Genomic DNA, 23,473 nt, shown 5'->3' on the forward strand with positions numbered 1-23,473 from the left:
CATCATACCCAAGAGATCATTGCCAAAGCCAGTGTGGTGAAGATTTTCTCTTATGTTTTCCTGTAGATTTTTTATAGTTTTAGCTTTAATGTTTATGTTTCTGATCCATTTTGAGTTAATTTTTGTATATCATGTAAGGAAAGGGTTCAAATTTATTCTTCAGCATATGAATATCCAGTTTTCTCAGCATTATTTGGTAAAAAGACTGCCGTTTTTCCATTGAATGATTTGGTACCCTTGTTGCAAATAATTTTGCCGTGTGTGCGAGGGTTTATTTTGGGGCACTCTATTCTAATCCATTGGTTTGTATGTCTACCTTTATGCCAGTACCTCATTGTTTTGCCTACTGTAGATTTGTAGTAGGCAATCAGGAAGTCCAAGACATCCCCCTTGACTGTTTTTATCCCCTAAGATTGCTTTGGTTATTTAGGGTCTCTTGAAATTCCTTACAAATTTTAAGATCAGATTTTCGATGTGCAAAATGTTTTGACTTATTGGGTTCTTCCAATTCATTGATCTCACTCATTTCTCTCTACCATTAATCCTCTTACATTCTCTTCCATGGTGCATCATTATCACTGCTTTCTTGCAAATATTCTCAACTTTCTTGCCCCTCTCTTCATCACACAAACTTGGGTTCCAACCATCTGCCTTCTGCTGCCTGAACTAATGTGTAACTATTACTATTATTGCTGATGCTGCTGTTAGGATAATAAGAACAGCTAATACAGGTTAAATGATCGCTAGGAGCCAGACAGAGTTCTAAGCACTCCCTATGAATTAACCCACCCAGTTCTCTTAATTCAGTGGAATATTGCTGGAGAATACAAGAAAGACTGGAGTCATTATAAATTCATAATTATTAACACAAATGAATACTCAGCTTTGGCCTACAATCTTACTTTTTTTCTAGTAGACTGACTTTTCCACTCTCCAAAAAGGATTCTTACTTTCTTCATGTTTTCCAAACCTCCACCTTTCCACATTTATTCTCAGTGGATGACCTTGCTTCATACTCCATTGGAAAAATAGAGGCCCTCAGGTGGGAGCTCCTGCTACCAAACCCATGGACCTACCTTCATCTCTTCTCATCTGCTCCTTCATTCTTCCTGGGCTAGGATTTCTCTGCCACAATTCCTCTACAGGGAGCTCCTGATCCATCCCTCCTCAGTCTCGAAAGAATTTCACTCCCTTTGCTTTTCCTCCTTCATTCTCATCAACCTCTTCATCTATCAGATGACATGTTTACTACCACCACCGCCCTTGATTCCACACCATCTGGCTTAACACATCCTTCCCTTGATTCCATGTCATCTGGCTTAGCACGTCCAAAATAACTTATCTCTTCCTTTCTTTCCTTCTCTAAACCCACTCCTCCCTAGTGATCCATCTTGGCAAACAGCACCTTTATCTACCAATTTTCTCCATCCAGAACCTTGGGAGCCGTTCTTCACACTCTCTCCCCTTTCTCCCTTCCATCCATGCCATCAGGATATCCTGTGGATTCTACCTCCAAATCAAATCTCACGTCCATGCACTTCTCCATCCCCACTACCACCTGCCACCTCCTCGTCCGGTCACTGCCATCTCTTTTCTGGACAATTAGTGACTGCCTCACCAAGCTTTCTTCTCTTGCTCCTCTTCAAGCCATTCTCCAAGCAATACCTACAGTTATCTTCTAAACCCAAAACTGAATCAGGTCATTCTCCTGCTGAAAATCCTATAATCACTTCCCACTGTATTTGCAGTGAAATCCAAACTCCTCTACCTGGCCAGCCTTGCCCAGCCCCATTGGGCTGCTGCTGGCTTCTCCAACATCACTTCCTTCCTTCTTTCTCCAACTCCTCTGACCTCTCAGTTCTTCAGAGATGCCAAGCTCTGTTCTACCTCAGGGGCTTGGCATGAAACATTTCCTCTACCTAAACTGTCCCTTCCCCTCGCCGCATCCTGGGGCCTCCCTGACTCCTCATCCTTCACATCTTCAGAGAAGTCTTCTGTATTAGTTCATTCTTGCATCACTATAAAGACGTATTTTATACTTGGTAATAAGAAAGAGAGGTTTAATTGGCCTACAGTTCTGCAGGCTGTACAGGAAGCGTGGCAGCATCTGCTTCTGGAGAGGCCTCCGGGAGCTTTTACTTCTGGTGGAAGGCAAAGGGGGAGCAGGCATGTTACATGATGAAAGCAGGAGCAAGAGAGTGAGGGGGCAGTGCCACACACGTTCAAATGACCAGATCTCACGAGAACTCACCCTCTACTGCGGGGACAGCACCAAGGGGATGGTGCTAAACCATTCATGAGAAACCGCCCCCATGATCCAGTCACCTGCCACCAGGCCCCACTCCAACACTGGAGATTACATTTCAGCATGATGAGAGGTGAAGCCAGCTGGACTTCTGGGTCAGGTGGGGACTTGGAGAACTTCTCTTTCTTACAAGAGGATTGTAAAATGCACCAGTCAGCACTCTGTAGCTAGACACACCAATCAGCGCTCTGTGGCTAGCTAGAGGTTTGTAAAATGGACCAATCAGCACACTGTAAAATGGACCAGTCAGCACTTTGTAAAATGGACCAATCAGCAGGACATGGGCGGCGACAAATAAGGGAATAAAAGCTAGCCACCCCAGCCCACAGGGGCAACCCGCTCAGGTACCCTTCCACACTGTGGAAACTTTGTGCTTTCGCTCTTCACAGTAAATCTTGCTGCCGCTCACTCTTTGGGTCTGTGCCAACTTAAGAGCTGTAACACTCACCGTGAAGGTCTGGGGCTTCATTCTTGAAGTCAGCAAGACCACGAACCCACCAGAAGGAACCAACTCCGGAAACATCTCCGGACACAGTGAGATTTGGATGGGGTCACACATCCAGACGATATCATCTTCCCTGTCAGCACAGGGTCAGGCAGGTCCTCATTCCTCTTTCTCAGAGTACACTATTTTCCCTCATGTGAAATTATATATCTATTGTTTTGTCCCTTGTCAGCTTACCTGTTGGACCTAAATGTGATTATATCAGTTTTGTATCTGTTTGGACTCATGGCTGTTCTCCTGAATCTAGCACCTGGCCTGATCATGTAATACGTACTCAAGGAATCTGCAAGTCTGCAGAAAAGTGAATTGGCTCTCAGGTGTTTTAAAGTGAACTGTAGGGTTGATGCATGGCCTATATATTTACTTCCAAAAAACTAGTCAGCCCACTGCGTTTCATAAAGGGAAAAGATGGTCACAGCAGAATCCTAGCAGAAGCCTGCCACAGGGCTGGTTGTGGATGTGGGGGCCAGGTGGCCTCGTAAATCATAATAGAGCAGATTTTTCTTCACTGGGAATTTATGGATTGTTGTATCAGAATGAAACTGAGTTTTTAACCAACAGTTCCATAAGTATTTCCAAACCCACATTCCCTTGATCTAAAAGGCGTACACTCCTTGGGTTTCTGTTTCCGTGACAATGTAGGTGGAAGGAGAAACAAGGAACAGGAAGATCTTGATGTGAAGGGCCAATGAGCCCCTGGGCTGCAGGTCCACTCAGTCACCCGCTTCCTCCCTGCAAACCCTGTGTCCTCTGTGCTCTCTCTCCAGGGACTAACCCTGGGATCAACAGAGAAAAATGTGTGTTTAAATAAATGACTTCCGCCTCATTTCTGACCCTGTGCTTTCTATGTACACACGTGGAGATACACTCAGACACACAGAGACATACATACTAAGACACACAGATATGCACACTGACACAGATGTACACACACACAGATATATACACAAGATAGGCACACGCAAGTTCACTCCCAGAAACACGTACTCACAGATGCGCACACAGAGACACACACACACACACAAGCACACACACTCAGCAGATGTATCAGAGTGTTTTTCTGAATTTTAATTCAGAAAAATGCAGTGGAAGGAGCCTGGAAGGGGTTCTTACTGCACTAAAGTAGGAGGAGACTGGTGGCCAAGAGGAGGAAGTAGAAATGAGCTGTCTCTGCCCAGCTGCTCCCGGGCTCTGCTCCTCTGGCCTCTCACAGTGGGGCTGGCTGAGTTCAATCCTCAGGTATTGCAGAGCTTAAGAATGCATGGAACATCTTTACGCTGGGAACTGGGGGGAAGATGGATCAGCCTTGCAGAAATCCTTGGAAGACAAGACAGCAGGTCCCTTCCTGGTGTTGGGGTGGCGAATATCCAAGTTACTGGTGGAGAATCCATATGGGTGTGCAGCAGCCTCAACTGTCGCCTCCTCAGAAAGAAGAATTTGACTGAAAAAAGAGACCAAAGCAAGTTTCAGAGCAGAGTGGAAGTTTATTTAAAAGCTTTAGAGCAGGAAAGAAAGAAAAGTACCTTGGAAAAGACCCAAGCGGGCGACTTGGAAGTCGAGTGCCCCATTTAACCTTAATCCTGGGACTATATGTGCTAGCCCCTTTCCGGCATCTTGTGACCCTTTCCCTTCAATTTTCTTTTAGCGTGGACTGTCTGCCCGCGGTGCCGTCTTTATGCTTGGGAGGTGAGCATGCGCAGCGTGTTGACTAGAGTTGACACATGCTCATCTGAGACTTTCTTACCTGTCCGGTGGAATGCCCCTGAAGATCATGTCTCTTAATGCACATGTCCACGCTCACTCGCAGGATTCATGAGATTTTATTGGAAGCTTCTGACTCCCAATTTCAAGTGTTTTTATATACTGGGAAATTGCCTTTCCCTGGTGGCTGCGGCCAATTATCACCTTAGTGTGACAGCTGTGGGCCATCAGGAAATTGCGTTTCCCTGGTGCTGTCTGCCAATTCTGATTTTTAGAGAGGCAGTGTGGCAACTGCCAAACCATCACCTGATGGTCCCCTGACATTTCTGGTGGGTGGATGTTGGGGAGCCCTCTCCTGCCTTGCTCATGCCTGGCTAGCTACCTGTTGTAACACTGGAAGGGCCTGGGGTACACCGGAGGAACTTGCAGAAGTTGGTCAGGGAAAGCTGTGGCTGATGGCAGGGCCAGGAAGGGGGCCCACCTTAGCAGCTCAGATTCTCTTTACGCTCGAGCCCCATTCTCTCCCCATGCATGCTTCCTGTGTTATTGATCCTTCAGGTCTCAGCTCTTTAAAAACAACAAGAACTAATGTTTATTAAGAGCATACTCTGTGCTGAGAACTATACACGCATTTTCTCATTTAATCTTCAGAATAACCCTTGAGTTGGGCAACATCAACATCATCATCACCTTCTTCAACTCTTTCATTTTTAAATGAAGACATTGAGCTCAGTGGTAAATTTGCTTGCTTGAGATCATGTAGGTGGAAGGATTTGAGCCTGAGTCTGACTCTGATTCCGGGGTTCCCTTCTTAACTTCCTCACTCTCTCATCCCTCCCAGACCATCTTGGCCAATCTAGGTTAGGGGTGCGGGTACCTCCCTCACTTCTGCCAAACCAGTGCTCTGCAGATGGGGACCAAGGGGGCTGAGGAGGCTGACAGTCAGCCCCGTGCTCCCCTGGAGGCAGGGGTTGGGAGACACCTCTTCACTCTGAGAGTCCTGCTTGTCAAGGTCTGGGTCCACTCTGAGGGGGTGCCTTTTCCTGATTTGCACAAAGGCACTGCATGGGCATCATGCTGTCCTGAAGGGATTGTCACTAGATTTGTAATCTTTCATTACTCGTCATTCTCTCTAAGGACTGCTAGCTCCTTAACAGCAGAGGGTGTGTTGTATTCAGCTTGGGCCTCCTGTCCCTAGCATCCAGAAGGCACTTCATGCACAGCTGTTGAATGAGGAGTGGCCAGTGAAGAAAGGCATTAGCACCTGGGTGTAGGTGCCTTACCCCTGCCCCTGGGTGCAGTGCATGCTGACTCGTACCTGCGCAAAGGCGCAGAGGGTTTCTGGTGTGGGGCCAGGGAGTTCACCCCTCAGAAGAAGGGCTGACATTTCACATCTCCTTTTCTTGTTACCTGTTACCTGGAAAGAAGAGTTTTAGATTTTCATGGACTGCCTTCATGCAACTTTGATCATCCAGAAAAGTGCTGCAAAAATGATAAAAAGAGGGGTTAGCTCTGCTTACAACTGCAGAGCCCCTCATCTCATAAAAAATATGAAGAGTCCCCTAGTATTGAAGCTTTTCTGTCCCCTAGCTATGGAAATGTGTTATTTAGCCTCTCCTGGCCTCAGTTTCCTTACCTCTGAAATTGGGATAATAATGTCCACCTCATAAATTTATCGCACGGGTTAGAGGAGGCAACCCATGGGAAGGGTGTAGGATAGGACCTGCTGCAAGTTAAGCCATAAGGTAGCTGCTAGCTCTGTGTGTGACTGTAACTTCATTATTATTACTGGGTGGAAGTCATGCACTTTGAATCCAAGTTGCTTACTTTTTGGACAAAATGGATACAGCAAAATAACAACAATCCATGGGTTACAAAGTGGGTGAAGCAGACAAAGAAGGCGTGGTAGCAGAAGTGAGGATGGGGACCCTGGGGCTCAACGTCAGCTGGGAAGGCATAGGGATATGGATTTAAGCTGGATCTGGAGGGATGGGTAGAAGTTAGGTAGACTGAGGCAAGGGGAATTCCAAGTGCAAGACCAGGAATGAAGAGGTGTGAAGCGGATGGAAGAGAGATGTATTCCCCAGCCTCTCAAGCTCATCAGTGGGTCTCAGCCTAAATGCCACTTCTCAAGCCTTCCCTGATCCCTCCATCTGGACAGCCCCCTTGTTATATGCGCTTACATTCTGGCACCAGTGCTCTGACACCAGCTAGGTGTTCCGCAATTCAGTTCAATTCTGTTACTATCTAAAGTTAGTGCAGAGCCCCCAAATTAAAGGGCACAGCCCCAATAAGACTGTACCCATTTCAGATGACAGGTGCACTTTGGGGGTCCCAGGCCACTTGCACTTCTACCTGACTTGGCTACAAATTCAGGAGTTTCCACAATCCCCAACTCAGTCTCAACAATTCACTAGAGTGACTCACAGAAATCAGGAGAGCACTGTGCTTATAATTATAGTTTTATTACAAAGGACACTGATGAGGAACAGCCAAATAAAGATGCATAGGATGGGGTGGGGAGGACACAGAGCACCCAAGCCCTCTCCTTATGGAATCCAGGTGCTTCTTCCTCCCAGCACATTACTATGTTTGTGACCACAGGACCAGCCCAAAGTAGGCCTATTCTGTTGATAACAGGACGTCAAGTCACCTTGTAGGCATAACAGAGTGAAAACTTCAAGTCACGTACGCCAGGCATGTGCAATAGAAAAAGGTTTGACCTTTAACAACACCTGGTACAAGGATTCCTCTCTGGGGAACCAAAAGACTGGGAAATGACTGGAACCTGAATGCTAGAACTCTTTCAAAAGGGATCTGTTGGCCCAGAAGATCTGGGGCTAAAATCCTTACTGTAAATGGTTTGTTTGAAGTTCTCCCATGAGACTCTGCCAAGTCAACATTCCTAAATCCTTTCTCTTGCCCCCCCAACCCTTAAAATTTGCCCCAGATCCCAAGTCAGTCAGATAGATATGAACTGCATCTCCTGTCTCCTTGCTGGCTGGTCTTGCAATAAAGCCTTTCTTTTTTCAAAAGCTAGTGCCATAGTATTGGCTTCCGTGTGTGTCAGGCAGCAAGTCCATTTATTCATCTTCACCAACCGGAAAGTTCTAATGAGCCTTGGTGTCTAGAGTTTTTATTGGTGTTTCATTATGTAAGCATGATAGATTGAATAACTGGCCACATAGTTGAACTCTATCTTGAGGCCTCCATTCCCTGGAGGTTGGGCAGCTGAAAGTGCAACCCTATAATCACATGGTTAGTCTTTCTGGTGGCCAGCCCCCATACTGAGGCTATGTAGGGGCCCACTGGGCATCACCTCATTAGCATCACAAAGACAGTCCTATCATTTGGAAAACTCCAAGGGTTTTTGAAGCTCTGTACCAACTAAGGACAAAGGCTATATATATTTTTAAATTATATTACAGTTCTTACAGCACTTTTCATGGCTGAAATATATCGCTTTTGCAGTTAAATATTTAATATGTATTTATCCAATAGACTATAAGCTTCAAGAAGAAAGGGACTTTGTTGTTTTTGCTTCACTGTAACGTTAGCATGTAGCTCAATTCTTGGCAAGTAGTATTTGCTTTGATTGATAGATCTGATTAGAATATTCGAATAATGGGTGTAAGAGTTAAAGAAAGAGAAAAGAAACACGAAAGTGGCTCAACAGTCAAAGACAGGTTTATTTTGAAGAATAAACCTGAGAGGGGCATCTGGCTGATTTTGGTCATGAACACTCTCTCTTACAGGGTAGGAGTATTTATTGGTTTTAGGGTGAAAGAGCCTATCACAGGCTTGGAATGTTTCTGTGTGGAGAAGTTTATTGTGGGGTTGGAATGTCTCTGGTCGGAGGAGAGGTTATCTTGGGGCTGACGTCTCTCTGGCAGGAGGGGAGATTATCTCAGGGCTGACATGTCTCTGGTCAAGGAAGGGTTTAATGTTAGGGTTGGAATGTTTCTGGTCAGAGATGTCATTTGTGGTTTATGGTCATGCTGACCTTAGCCGTTAGGCTGATGCCTTTTGGATTTAGGTGCTTTTTGATCAAGGGTAACTTTAAAATGGTGGTGCTTGTCCAAGATGGCAATGCTCGTGCTCTGTCAGTGGGGAAAATTAAAGACTAGAAAGGTATATTGGGACAGTGTAGAAGGCCTTACATGCTCTATGGCCTTAAATGTTTCCAGCATGTCTCTCACATCATCTCAGTAACTGCTGAGAAGGCACCACTGGGAAGGTTTGTAGAATCACCTAGGCCTGCTCTGGCTCCATGGAAGCCTCTCTGCAACATGAGTCTTATGAAGTCTGGGAAAAGGGCATGAGTGGAATGGATGACTCAACATTCAACTGCAGTAGGGGGGTGTGAACTCATTGCTAAGTTGAGAGAAAAGGGCCCAAAATACAAAATGTGGTAAGATTTGTCTCTCTCATGTTTAGCAGTCTGAGAAGTGCTTAAAAATTTTTTTTGTTAGAGTGCTGGTGCCTAGTAGATAGGGGAGTAGGAAGGCAAGCCCTAGTCCCGACTGAGCATCACTAGACCAGAGAAGGGAAAGAGGAGGGGCTCCGAGGGGAGGAATCCAGGCTCTTGAAAAGAAATTTATTAACACCTGAAAGGCTCAGTTCCTATTTCCATCATCCCCTGCTCACGGCCAAGTCAAAGAAAAAACTGATGTCTAGTCATGAAAACAGCAAAGCGTGAAGTGGGAGGATGATGGTGTCCTGTGTGGCAATGGGAGATGGGACAAATTCAGAGCACTCAGTACTTCCCCTCTCTTTCTAGAGCAGAATATAGGGGTTCTAAGTGTTCAGATACAGGTCTTGATTCTTTATCTGCTTCTGTGGCCCTGGCTTTGTTGTCTAGAAATAATCAAAGATCATAGAATATTCCATTTGGAAGAAACTTCAAGGCCGTTATTTGTAACTTCACTGAATTGCAACTTCCCCTCAGGTCCAGTCTCTGCATGAAGTGGAATTCAAAGGAACATAAACCCAGAGGAATAGTGAAGAACTGTGCTGTAGGCTTTTTAAAAAGTGAGGTCCTCACCCAAGGGGTTTGCATAGTGTGCCACCAAATAAGCATCTCAGAACCTTCTCTGGATGTTACTCTCCTCCAAATTTCCACATCGGGGCTGGGGCAGCCCCTGCATCTCTCCCTCTTCCCCTTCCCATGATTTCCCACTGCCTCCTTGCTCTCCTCATTCCCTTCCTGCTTCCCTTCCATCTCACCATCTATCTCTCTCCTACTGGAGGGGACCTTCAGGGCTCTGCTGCTGGCTCTGTGGTGGAAGCTCCCTGGGGTGTGCAGGCCTTCAATAGCACTGAAAGCTTTTCTCCAAGAAATTCTTATTCATTATTTCTGGTGAGCAAAACTCACCATCTGCGTATTCTCCAGGGCAGCTGTCCCAGTGCTGGGTGTGTGGCAGGTGCTGCCTAAACACTGGCTGGCTGCAAGGAAAGGCTTTTTTTTTTTTTTTTTTTTTTTTTTGCGTAAGATTCCATTTCACAATCATCAGGAGCCTGCCTGCATTTCATGGGCCCATGCAATTACTTATTTTATTCCAGAGAAAAAAGACACGCCATTTCTGTGAATCGAGGGTCTTCATTTGAGTTCCTTGATTGTTTTCTTTTTGGTCCCTCTGTCCATCATGCAGGGAGGGTCCCTATTTTGCTGAGGTTAGAAGGAGCCCCAGCTATCTAGAGACATTTTAAAAATGTCTATAAATAAAATTAAAAAATTTTTTAAATGTAATATTCAATTTAGAGCAAGATTTAAAATACTTGAACACTAAAATAGAAACAGTTACCTACAATCTCTGCCTGATCATCTATAATTTAGCAATGACTGACGAGCTGAATCATATTTTCTCAAAGTATCCTTTGGCCCCTTTTCCTTTCCCCAGGCTTGAAGAGCTCTTTCTAATTACTTAGCCTTCAATGTTCCTAAATGTGCTCCTCCCCTTTTCTTTCTCCCCTGGTTCTCTGCTCTCCCACTCTTCACCTGGCCTTTTGGAGATTGTGGGATTTGCAGAAGCTTCATCGTGCATCACATTTTCATGTTCAGTTTTAATGCCTCAAATGAGTCTTTTCGATCTTTCACTCATCCTGTATTAATGAGTGCTCTGCTCTTTATAACTCCTCACAGTTGTTCCCCAGCTGGAGGAAGGAGCCATCCCTCTGCCTGGGCAGCTAGCTGCAGGAGGAGAAGCCCACACCCACAGTGCATCTTCCCACCAGCAGCCTAAACCCCCATGGTTAGCTTTTGCACTACCAGAAGTTTCCTCACAACCACAAACTCTGCCTCCCTTAAAAAAATGTTTTTGAAATTGATGCATAATAGTTGCATGTATTCATGGGGTAGATGAGGTTTTTTTTGATACATGCATACAATGTGTAATGGGTAATTGGAATATTCATCACCTCAAACATTTATCATGTTTGTGTTGGGAACATTGGGTACAAAATACAGTTAGATAGAAGATTCAGAATAGGTTCTAGGGTTTGAGAACACAGTAGGGTGACTATAGGTAACAAGAATTTATAGTACAGTTGACCTTCGGACAACATAGGAGTAGGGGGAGGGCCAGCCCCCTCGTGCAGTTGAAAATCTGTGTATAACTTTTGACTTCCCTGAAACTGACCTACTAATAGCCTACTGCTCACCAGAAGTTCTACTGATAATGTAAATAGTCAATTGGCACATATTTCTTCTATGTATTATATACTGTATTCTTACAATAAAGTGAGCTAGAAAAAAGAAAATGTTATTAAGAAAATGATAAGGGTGGGGCACAGTGACTCATGCCTTTAATCCCAACACCTTAGGAAGCTGAGATGGGAGGATCACTTGAGCCCAAGAGTTTGAGGCCAGCCTGGGCAATGCAGCAAGACCCCAATTCTACAAAAAATGAAATAAATTAGCTGGGTGTGGTGGCATGCACCTGTAGTTCTAGCTACTTGACAGGCACTGCACTCGAGTCTGGGCAACAGAATAAGACCTGCCTCTAAAACAAAGAAAATCATATGGAAGAAAAAAATATATTGACTATTTATTAAGAGGAAATGGATTATCAGAAAGGTCTTGACCTTGTCATCTTCACATTGAGTACAATAAGGAGGAGGAGGACAAGGAGGGGTTGGTCTTGCTGTCTCAGGGGTGGCTGAGGTAGAATAACATCTACTTACAAGTGGACCTTCACAGTTCAACACTGGTTCGAGGGCCAACTATGTTTCAAAATAGCTAGAAGACAAGATTTAGAAAGTTCCCAACATAAAACAACCTTTTTAGTTTGAAATAATTTTAGACTTACAGAAAAGTTTTAAAAATATTTCTTAGAATTCCTGTACACCCTTCACCCAGACTCCCCTAACATTAATGTCTCTGTACCCAGAGTTCAGGGACCAAAACTATGAAATTAGCATTGATACAACACAATACTAAACTATAGTCATTATTCATATTCTCCCAGTTTTCCAGCTAATGCCTTTTTTTCTGGTCCAGGATCTGATCCAAGATTTCACCTTGCACTTGGTCTTGCCTCCTTGGTCTTCTCCAGCCTCAGATGGCTCTTCAGTCTTTCCTTGTCTCTTATAACCTTGGCGATTTTGAAGAATTGTAGGTTTTTCCCCCTCAATTTGAGTTCATCTTATGGTTTCTCCTCATTAGATTGAGGTTATGCATTTCTGAAAAGAACACCACAGAAGCAATGCACTCTTCTCAGTCCATCACATCCAAGGGTACATGACATCAATATGTCTCATTACTGGTATTAACTTTGCCAACGTGGCTAAGGTCAGGTCGGCTGGACTTCTCCGTTCTAAAGTTTCTGTCTTTCCCTTTGTAATTAATAATAATCGGGGGTGGGAGGAGATACTTTGAGACTATGCAAATATCTCATTTACCCTGAAACTTTGTCTCAATCTTGTTGACATCCATCAGCAGATTGTGTCTGCAATAATTACTGTGATGTTCTAAGGGTGATTTTCAGCAGCAGCTGAAGGCTGGTGAGTCAGAGCCACAATGTTCCAGATCCAGGGCCTTACGCAGAAGCTGGATATGGAGGGGATGAAACAGAAGGTGTGTGAGGATGTGATCTCCTCCATATGGAACTTCCTCATCTATGTGGCCCTGCTGCAAATCATTCATTTTATCTTAAAGAAATTGCATAGCATATGAAGAATGAGTATCACACATGAATGTATAATATGCAGAACCTGGTTACAGTTTCTACAACTCTCTGCAAGCAAATAGGCCCAGAAAACTGTAAGAGACTCTTTAATGGTTGGGTATAAAAATTCTGCTTGTTAAGAACAAGATTGGCCCAGCTAAACTTCTGTATCAATAAATATTCCATTTATTGTATTTATTGTATCATAAATCAGGAAGCAGGTCTCTGGCCCTGGGCTGTTGGTGAAAATTAAATCAATTGTTAGAAACTGGAAGCCATAATTTCTGCTGAGTGTTGATATGTGGCTAGAATTCTTAACACTACCTGTACAGAGTCAAGATCTCTAACAGAAAACTCTTCCAGTTCTGGAATAGTTTCAGAGGCAATGGGGATACACTCCCATAGGAAGCCCTTAGCAACTCAGGGTACCTGTGAGACCTTTGCAAAAGGTATTCCTGTTGGAGATGAGCTCACAGACAAAAATGACAAGGCAGATAAGGAATTCATATCAAACATTGTTACAACAATGTTAACTAACTGCCCAATAAATGGGAGAAAAATATACAAAAGAACCATGGATAACAGAGCAATCAGAAAATAACTTTTAAACAAAGGAAGGAATAGAATATAACAGAACATAAAAAGGAAAAGAACAATGGACTTAAAAAATAGCCAAATAGGGCCGGGCATGGTGGCTCACACCTGTAATCCCAGCACTTTGGGAGGCCGAGGCGGGCAGATCAGGAGGTCAGGAGATCGAGACCATCCTGGCTAACATGGTGAAACCCCATCTCTACTAAAAAAGTACAAAAAATTAGCCGGGCGTGGTGGCGGGCGCCTGGAGGCTGAGGCAGGAGAATGGCGTGAACCCGGGAGGCGGAGCTTGCAGTGAGCCGAGATTGTGCCACTGCACTCCAGCCTAGGCGACAGAGCGAGACTCCATCTCAAAAAAAAAAAAAAAAGAAAAAAGAAAAAAAATTAGCCACATAGAAATTCTAGAAAGAGAAATTGTGGCCACTGAAACAATAATCTTTCACAGACAGGTTGAACAATAACTTACATGAAACTGAAGAGAGAATTGATTAACTGGAAGGTATAGCTGAAGAAATCATCCAAAACAGAACACATTTGTGATAAGAGATATAAAATACAGAAATAAAAATAAAAGATGTGAAGGATAGAAAGAGAAGCTCCAGTATTAATCTATGGGAATTCTAGAAGGTGAAAACAGAGATAAATAGGAGGAGCGAGGGTCAAGTAGAAAATAGCTGAGATTCTAGAACTCAGGACAGGACTCCTTATATCAAAAGCTGTGCCAAATTCCAAGGGAAACAAACTAACAAGCAGAATAACACAGATGAAGTTATGGGAAGCCAAGGAAAAAAAGTTATAAAACTGACTGAAGAAAAAAACTAGTGAAAAAAATTTTTGAAGAAAGTCACAATCAGATTCCTCATTAGCAATTACAAATGTCAGAAAGCAACACAATCATATCTTCAAAGGGATAAGAAAGATAATTGAAAACTTAAACTTTTGTAACTAGCAAGTCCATCATTCAAGAGGGAGGGTAAATTAATACATTTCGAATGAATAAAATCTAAGAGATTTGACTACTCACTGAATTCTTGCTCAAAGAACTACTAAAAGATGTACTTTATCAAGAAGAGATATGATCCACAAAACAGTCTGCTGGTAGATTCACATAAAATTGGCTCTTAAACTTTTAATCATAACTCACTCTGGAGGGAAAGTTTAAAACATGATGACATGTTAATACTTAATAACACATGGAAGGGGAAGGATGGAAGGGGCTTAGATGTATTGCCTTTTTGAGAAGTAAAACAAACATATTTATTAGCTTGTTGCTTTATTTAAAATATAAATTTATCAATACATGTCAAAAATGCCATAACTACAAAAAGAATGGAGACTAAATATTTAACCTCAAAAATTATAGAAGAAAAGAAGACTTGATACAATAGAAGGCAGGTAAAAAGAACAAAAGGATAAGAGGAAAAAGGCATGGTAAATAGAAAACAAAAAAGCAGGTGGTAGAATGAATCCAAAAATATTAGCCATCCAATAAATGTAAATAAACTCATCTATTTCTAAATAAAGACTCTGAAATTGGATGAAAAAGAAAGTTGAGCCAATTGATGTTTGCAAGAAACACACCAAAAATTTAATAATCCAGAAAGACCACCACTAATTCAAAGAAAAGTGACGTAGCAAAATTCATATCAAAAAACAGAATAGAAGAAGAGCACTACTAGGATAAAGGAAGTTATTAATTAATGCTGACAGCCACACTCCAACATGAAGATGTTAAAGTGGTGAATCTGTATGCCTTTGAAACACAGCCTAAAGTATCAAAACAAAAATGGACCCAATTACACAGGGGAATTGACAAACTCACAACGATAGCTGGAAATTTTAATGAGCATGATGACAGACACTGTTAGTTGCCTTCTTTTTTCACTTGCTACCAGAATATCATTCTCAGGGGGTGGGGGGAGTCACTTGTTCCAGGAAGGCCTTGAGTTGACATTTAGAAGAAGTTCCTACCTAGAACTTCTAAGGCACATTTTTCTTTGTTTCCCCAAAAATGTGTTTTACATGGACTGTGTTGATTTTTTTCCTTCCTTCTTATATAAAATTAACAGGCAAAGAAAGAGCACTTGGAGGTCTGCTTGGAGATCTCTGATGTTTTTCACAGGCACAATGTCCTTATTTGGGAGCCTCAAAATACCAGACTGACATTGCTCAAAGCAGCTTTGGGAAGAGGGCAGGTGTCTGAGATGCTGAGAGGCCAACTGAGCAATTTTTTAGTTGAAACCACGGGCCACACCAGGAACAAACCACTGGACCAAATTGATTCAGGACACCTGCTGTGGCCCCAGTTTCTTCTCATGTCTCCTCACCCCTAACTCTGCCCACCACCTCCCACTTCTCTCTGTTCCCCATCCCATCGCAGGTTTGTATTTAAATTTCTGCATAATGCATGTACTCTGTGTGTTCTGAAGTACTTTCTATCAAGTGCTTCATTTTAAAAATGTTTCTTTTAAATGAAGCTATGCATAGACTCTTTTTGAGGCTCTCTTTGGCTTTTCTTGCACAATTTTAAATTGACCAGGCCTACTTGCAAAAATAAAGACACTTTTTCTGCTCTTTGTTCTAAGTCTCCTTAATTTTGCTTCTCACATGGCATTTGTGCTTCAGTGAAATTTACCTCTGAACTGTTGCCGTGGTAACCAGGGGTCTGCCTTAGTGAAACAAATCTGTGACATGTAAATAAATGGGGATCGGGGCAATGTATAGCAACTTTATTCACTCTATGTCTTAATGGCAATTTGTCATATTAAAAGCCACCATGATATTTTAATGTCCTTCACAGGTTTAATCAAATTAAATTTCCATTCATACAGAATACACCCTGGAATCAGGTACTATGGCTAAGGAAATCCATCGGTTCATTGTTATGTGTTGTGTTAGCTAGCTCCCAAGAGAAGCAGGCTAACACATCCTGGCTTCCCATCCTGGTAAGCCATCCCTCCCTTATGCAATTCCCTTCCTCATTTTACTGGGGTTGGTCTTGTGATCAATGCGATACAACACAAGGAATGGAACGCCACTTCTGATATTAGGTTACAAAGACTGCGGCTTCCATCTCTCTCATATCACACACTTTGGGGAAGCCAGATGCTATTGCATGAGGACACTGAGGCAGTCAATGGAAAGTCTCATGGGACAAAGAATTAAAGTCTCTGGCTAATAACCAGTGAAGACCTGAGGCCTACCAACAATGATGCTGCCTGGCAGCAGGTCGCCCAACAGTTGAGCCTTCAGATGTGACTGCAGCCCTGGCCGACACGTTGACTTCAACCTCATGAGAGGCCTGGAGCCAGAACTACCCAATAAACTCCTCCTGGATTCCTGACTCACAGAAACTATGAGATAACAAATGCTTGTTTATTTAAGCTGCAAAGTTCTGGGGTACTTTGTTTTGCAGCAATAGATAACCAATGCACCATTTTAAATTAGAAAAACATAAAGACATCACAAAACATACTTATTAGCAAAGGTAAATTGAAAGAAATTTGATCTTTCTTTTGTTCAGGAGATACTTCTAGATCTCACAGTCTGAGGCTTATCACCATGAACGCTTAGTCTCCCCCACCAGCAGACTAATGGCTCCTTGCGGATGGAGTGGGGACTTATTCACCGGCACCCCTATTGCCAAACCCATGCTTGGTACATAGCACATGCTTGGTGACTATGTTCCGAGTTGTTGACTTGATCGCACGGTAGGATCTAGGCATCGGCTCTGTGGCAGAGTCCCCATTGAGCTTACACCAGGCTCCGGAAGGAGCTTACCTGAATGAATTCTTTGCATTGTCTAATTGCCTATTTGTCTCTATTTCTTAAGAGTTAATAAAGGTGAATGAATTATTCATACACAACAACAACATGGATGAAGCTTAAAATAATTGTGCTTAGTGAAAGAAGCCAGACAAAAAAGATTACATACAGTATGAGTTCATCTACATGTAATTCTAGAAAAGTCAAACTAATCTATAGTGACAGAAAGCAGATCAGTGGTTGCCTGAGGTGGGAGGTGGGGAGAGGGTGAGATTATAAGGGGCATGAGGAAACGTTTGGGGGCACTGATTATGTTCACTAAGAAAACAAAAGGAGCAGGTGGGTCTAGAAGCATCTCCTGTCTCCAAATCCTGAGTTCTCTCCACTGTACTCTGTGTCATCCAGCCATTGGCTTCCTGTTGCTTAGGAAGGTCTTCAGCAGTATCAACAAAAAAAAATTTTTTTTAACAGAGAAGGAATTAGCTCTACTATGGCTTTCAATTGCTTAGATTCTGATGAGATGGAGATGTACTTAGCCAATCTGAGTTTGCGCCGTGTCACAGATAAAATGGAGCTACTCAGTTGCTTAAACACAGAGGCACCACTGCAAAGCCCTTTTAGCAGAGGGGCCTTAGTACCCCAGCTGTCTCTCCACTGCCTGCGCCGTAGGCACTGCCCATGTACCCCTTGACCCCACGGAGCTCTTCGACTTCCTAGGGTCCCTATGCCCCTTCCTGCTAAGCACAGAAAAGGACATACAAAGGCTGCCACTTTCCCCAAGAACAATGAAAGTGTAAAGCAGGTAGTGTCCTCTCCGCTTAATTGAAATGGTTTCCTTTCTCTCTGCATTCTTTTTTTAAGCAGACTTTCTGAGTTCGGTGGGCACCTTTTCAGAGGACTCAGGAAGTTAGACTCCCTCACTAACGTCTTTGCGTTTCAGACACACCCAGCTCAGTTCCCCCATCTTCTTACCCTTCCTGTCTCCTTTCTTTTACTTGGATATTCATGTCTTTTGTATGAGGTTTGGGTTTCTCACTTTGGTGTCAGAGCAACCCAAGTCAAAGTCCTGGCTCCAAATGACCTTAGGCGTTAACACTCCTGAGGAAGCTTTAGCTTCCTGAGCTGCAAAATGGGGATATTGATAAGCTTGAGCTCACAGGATTGTTATGAGAGTGAAATAGGATCGTGCATGTAAAGTTTAGTCCGCCTACAGTTTAGATGCTGGCCTAAGGTCAGCCCAGCACCTGGTACCTAATAAGTGCTTAACACATGTTAAATATTAGACTTTGATGAGTAGCGATGAATTAGAATAGAGAACCAATGTGAACATGTGAACCTTCGTATTTCTCCATAGTAGATTTTGGACTTCCACCTATCAAATTTGCTATATGCATTTATCACATTCACTGGCCTACATACAGCTTTCCACGTAATTTTTCCAATAAAATAAAAGGAATTTGTTATTGTTATGGTTGTTACAACTCCTTGAACCACATTCCACATGAGAACTCTAAGTCCTAGCCAAAGTCTCTTAGCCATAAAGTTTCTTTCTTTGTGGGAATATCAAAATACTGCTTAAATAGCCATTCCAGCAACAACTTCCTATCCCAATATTAATACATATTATATTTAATAATATAAACATTATATTTTATATTTAAACATATATATTTTCTATTTAAAATATTATTAAATATAATATGTTTATATTATTAAATATATAATTTATAATATTTATTAATCATTTTGTGCTTTTAAAAATAAATATATGCATTTTCAACATGGTAGCTAAAAAAACCAATATACCTGTCATTTTTCCTCATTATTATTATTATTTTGGATGGAGTTTTGCTCTTGTTGCCCAGGCTGGAGTGCAATGGCGCAATCTTGGCTCACTGCAACCTCCGACCTCCTGGGCTCAAGCGATTCTCCTGCCTCAGCGTCCCGAGTAGCTGGGATTACAGGCATGCGACACCATGCCCGGCTAATTTTGTATTTTTAGTAGAGATGGGATTTCTCCATGTTGATCAGGCTGGTCTCGAACTCCTGACCTCAAGTGATCCCCTGCCTCAGCCTCCCAAAGTGCTGGGATTACAGGTGTGAGTCACCGTGCCTGGGCTCCTCATTATTATTTTTATTTTTACTTATGACTGGCCCAACTTACTTTCTAAGATTAGTGCCCAAATTATGAGAGCAAAGTTCTCAGAGGCTGACATCTCAAGTAATTGAAGACTCCTTGAAGGTACCAGCTTCTCGAGATGTCTGCCTCTAGGAACAGTATTCTTCCTTTCAATGGGTGGTAATTTTCCAGAGGCACTGGTAATGGAGAGGGTGACCCCCATTCACAGAAGATATCAGTCAGGCCTGAAGCTCATAACTAATTCCTAGCAGAGTTAGACAGGTGTAGGAAATACCGCTTTCTTTGACGGGATGGTTTCCTAGGACCAGCTCCTCCTTCCACTGCCTTTCTGGCATAACACTCATAACACTCAGACCTTGTTGAATTGGATCATATGCTGGTTTCTGTCTTTCAAAAGAAGGTGCAAATCCACATAGCTTTACATGGACCTAAGTCCTGGGCTAAGACCCAGATATTTTTCTGGCATCTTTATACCAGTCTCTTATTCTCAAACAAATGTGGGCCCTTCAGCAACTTTTGATGATTGTGGACTGACTCAACAGGATTAAATATATATATAGAGAGAACTTTATCGGTGTGAGTATTCAACATCTGTGTCTTATCTACTTGATGAACTTTGTTCTCTGATTTGTGACTGTGGCCACTTCCAGCCACCAAGTGACATTCAGTCTCACTTTTAAAAAAGATGATTATTAGAGTTCTGCGTCAACTCAACTAAGCCTTTAAAAATCACAGCCAAGATGCTTGGCCTTTGTGACAGGTGCTAGAAGTTCAACTCAATTCAGTTCCATCCAAGACTCTTTGTTTTTTTGAGATGAATTCTGGCCAACTCAGAATTTCAGTTATCCCAGTGTATAGAGACTGCATTACATAGACAAGGACACTTAAACAACGGTTCAACCATTTTTACATCAATAACGTTAAGTAACTGGAAAGAAATGCCCTCCGAAATGACTAGGAGATCTCTAAACAACATTGAAGTTATCATCTCACAACTCTATCAGTTTCTATTTTGCACTGACTTTGTGAAACTACTTTTCTGTTAAAATCACAGTGCAGGCAGACTGTCCCATCCAATCAGGAACATGTCTCTTGTCCAGTGGGAGGCTCCATAAGTCCCTGACAGGATCAGACTCCCAGCTGTGCTCATCATTACTTTGTTTACCCTTTAACTTAGTTTAAGGTTTATTAACTTAGTGAAGCTCAGGATTTTTCACTCAGTGACAATCAGCCTGCAGCCCGGAGATTCACCTGCTGTGACGGACAGAGCTGCCCCCACTTCCCAGGTGCCTTAGAATTCCCTCTCCCCACGGGCTTCTGAGGGAAACCCTCACTCAGTCACCTCGTGGGCTACGCTACACATCAGGCAGCCCTGCACCTGTCAGAGTGTCTACTTAGTGCAAATAATCTTAGGCATGATTTATCAGAAGATCAGGAGGAACCCTTGGAGAAGATGCCTACTTCAGACCTGCTTTTGTCTAACAGGAGAGAGCAGGTGATAAAACAGAGCTGAAAAGAAACTTGGGATGAGCTGACCATTTTGTCACAAATTTTGAGCTCGTCAGGGAACCCAGGAGTCCCCAAAGTGGTAGGTATCCTCGGCACTAAAAGATTAATTTCTAGGTCTCAGCTAATGGCATAAGCTCCTTGAAGGGAAGACATTTCAAGAAAAAAACTCTATTGCCTTGCAAATTAAACAAAATGAGTTAAGAGAAAAAGAGTGACTCTTATAGTCTAAATCAAATAATCCTGATGAGGAAGGTAAAAAAAATGTTGCAGAGACTTTGATAACTGAGATTAAGAATGAGCACAGACTAAACACAATGTGGGCATCTAGATTGGATGCTGGAATGGAAAAAGGACGCTGGTGGGGAAATTGGTTAAATCTCAACAAAGTCTGTAATTTAGTTAGAAGTAATGTACCAGTGTTAACGTCTTAGTTTTTTTTTTTTTTTTTTTTTTTTTCTTGAGACAGAGTCTTGCTCTGTCGCCCAGGCTGGAGTGCAGTGGCGCAATCTCGGCTCACTGCAAGCTCCGCCTCCCGGGTTCACGCCATTCTCCTGCCTCAGCCTCTCCGAGTAGCTGGGACTACAGGCGCCCGCCACCACGCCCGGCTAATTTTTTTGTATTTTTAGTAGAGACGGGGTTTCACCGTGGTCTCGATCTCCTGACCTCGTGATCCGCCCGCCTCGGCCTCCCTAAGTGCTGGGATTACAAGCGTGAGCCACCGCGCCCGGCCAACGTCTTAGTTTTAATACAAGTGCCGTGGTTACATAAGATGTTAACATTGGGAGAAACTGGGTGAGGGGTATAGGGAAACTCAATGTAGTATCATTTCAACTTTTCTGTAAATCTAAAATTATTCCAAAACAGAAAACGTTATTAAAGAAAATGAACAAAGAAAACGGAAGAAGGACGTACTCCAGGGATGACTATGAGAGAGCCACGATCTGTCAGGTCAGGGCCAGGAGGTCTAGTCAGGCAGGAGGCATCTTTGTGACGTGTAAAACAAGAACAGGAATAGGAAAGGTGGATGGTGTGACACTGGCAAATGACACAAACAAGCTGAGGGTTGGGCGGAATGAGCACTGCTTGAGGGAATGGAGGGCCAAGACAGGTGCTGAGATGGGAGAAGAGCCACCAGCTTCTCTGCATGGCTCACAGCTCCCCGCGCGGGATGAAGCGCCTTCCAGCTAAGTGAGATGACCTTTCAGAAACGAAGGTGGGAGAGGAACCAGAAGACTGGAGGTAGACAGACATGAAGCTCACATTGAATCATGGGAACAATGCAGACGCCACAGATGATGACCCAGTGGGCTCCATGTGCATCCTGGGAAAGCACTGATACTGATAACCAGATGAGCCATCTGTGAACGCTTAGAAGGGAAGAGGACATCACAGGCGGCCAAAGCCCATTCACCCAAGAACAAGGGAGGCTGGAATGACCTCAGACCCTTTTTGGACAATGTTACTAAACTGATAGATTGGGGTGGATGGGGATGTAGGCATAGTGTATTTGGGTTTCTAGAAGACAAAGGTTCTCATTATGACTTTCTGAACACAGTGTTCTTTTGAGGGCTAGATGATAAGATAGTCAGTGAATTTAGCACCCAACAGAGTAATATTTAACAATAAAAAGGAATGAAGTATTAACACCTGCTACAACATAGATGAACCTTGAATTTATTATACTAAGTGAATGAAGCCAGACACAAAAGTCTATGTATTGCATGATTCCGTTTATATGAATTGTCCAAAATAAGCAAATCTATAGAGATAAGAGGTAGATTAGTGGTTGTCAGGGGCTGGAGGTGAGGGATAGAAAGAGGAATGGGGAGTGAATGTGGGCCTCCTAATGAGTACAGGATTTGTGTTGAAGGAATGTTCTGGAATTAGTTGTGATGGTTGCACAACTTGGTGACTGTACTACAGAACACTGAACTATACACTCTTAAAAATGACACAAAACAAAACAAAAATCTCTGGGTAAACATACCCATTCCCTCGCTGACCCACACCCACGCCCCACTTAAAAAAAAAATCTGGTGGATACATTCACTATCTTGATTGTGATGGTAGCTTCACGGATGCATGCATTTGTCAAAACTTACCAAATTACTCACTTTAAATATGTGCAATGTATTATATATCACCTGTACCTGAATAAAGTTATTAGAAACAAAAAGAAGGACCTAGGGCTTTGCCTGGATCAGCAAGTACAGAAGGTATGACTGTTCAGGGTGAAGGTGAGCGTTGGTCTAAATGGCTGCTGAAGCTCGTATCAACCTTGAGAGGACATACATCTGCAGAATTAAAAGCATCCAAATAAAACAAATTTTGTTTGCTTACACGTTTGTTTTTTGTTTTAAATCATCATTTCCATGTTGAATTTGTTTGCATACATTCTTCAGCCTCTGGGACCTCCAAAGATCAACGGGTAGGACCCTGAAAGTTCCAGATTCTGAGTTCTGCATCCCTCCAAGTTCTAATCTTGTTAAGAGATGTAGGGAAGTTTCAGTTAGACAGAATGAGTAAATGATACCTATTTGAGGTGATGTATATGCTAATCAGCTTGATTCAATCACTCTGCATTGTATATATACATCATAACATAACTTTGTACCCCATAAATATATACAACTATAATTTTTTGACATAAAATAAAATAAATATAGGGACTCTAAGTAAGAGGGCTTAGGTGAGACTTTTAGTTTTAATTTTTTAATTGACCTCTGAAAACACAGATAACAATTTTTTTTACCATAACAGAGAGGCTTTTATGAACAGAATTATTGAAT

General features: G+C 42.8%; 1 protein-coding gene across 1 annotated transcript; it reads left to right on the forward strand.

Moving 5' to 3' along the window:
• Nucleotides 1-12,452: 12,452 nt before the first annotated feature.
• On the forward strand, nt 12,453-12,719 carry LOC129472921 (mitochondrial import receptor subunit TOM5 homolog). Its single transcript, XM_055262930.2, has one exon. The coding sequence runs from the start codon at nt 12,529-12,531 to the stop codon at nt 12,682-12,684; it is 156 nt and encodes a 51-aa protein (XP_055118905.1). The 5' UTR covers nt 12,453-12,528; the 3' UTR covers nt 12,685-12,719.
• The last annotated feature ends 10,754 nt before the right edge of the window (nt 12,720-23,473 follow it).

Source organism: Symphalangus syndactylus, chromosome 23 (genome assembly GCF_028878055.3).
Source record: "Symphalangus syndactylus isolate Jambi chromosome 23, NHGRI_mSymSyn1-v2.1_pri, whole genome shotgun sequence".
Classification (NCBI taxonomy): Eukaryota; Metazoa; Chordata; class Mammalia; order Primates; family Hylobatidae; genus Symphalangus; species Symphalangus syndactylus.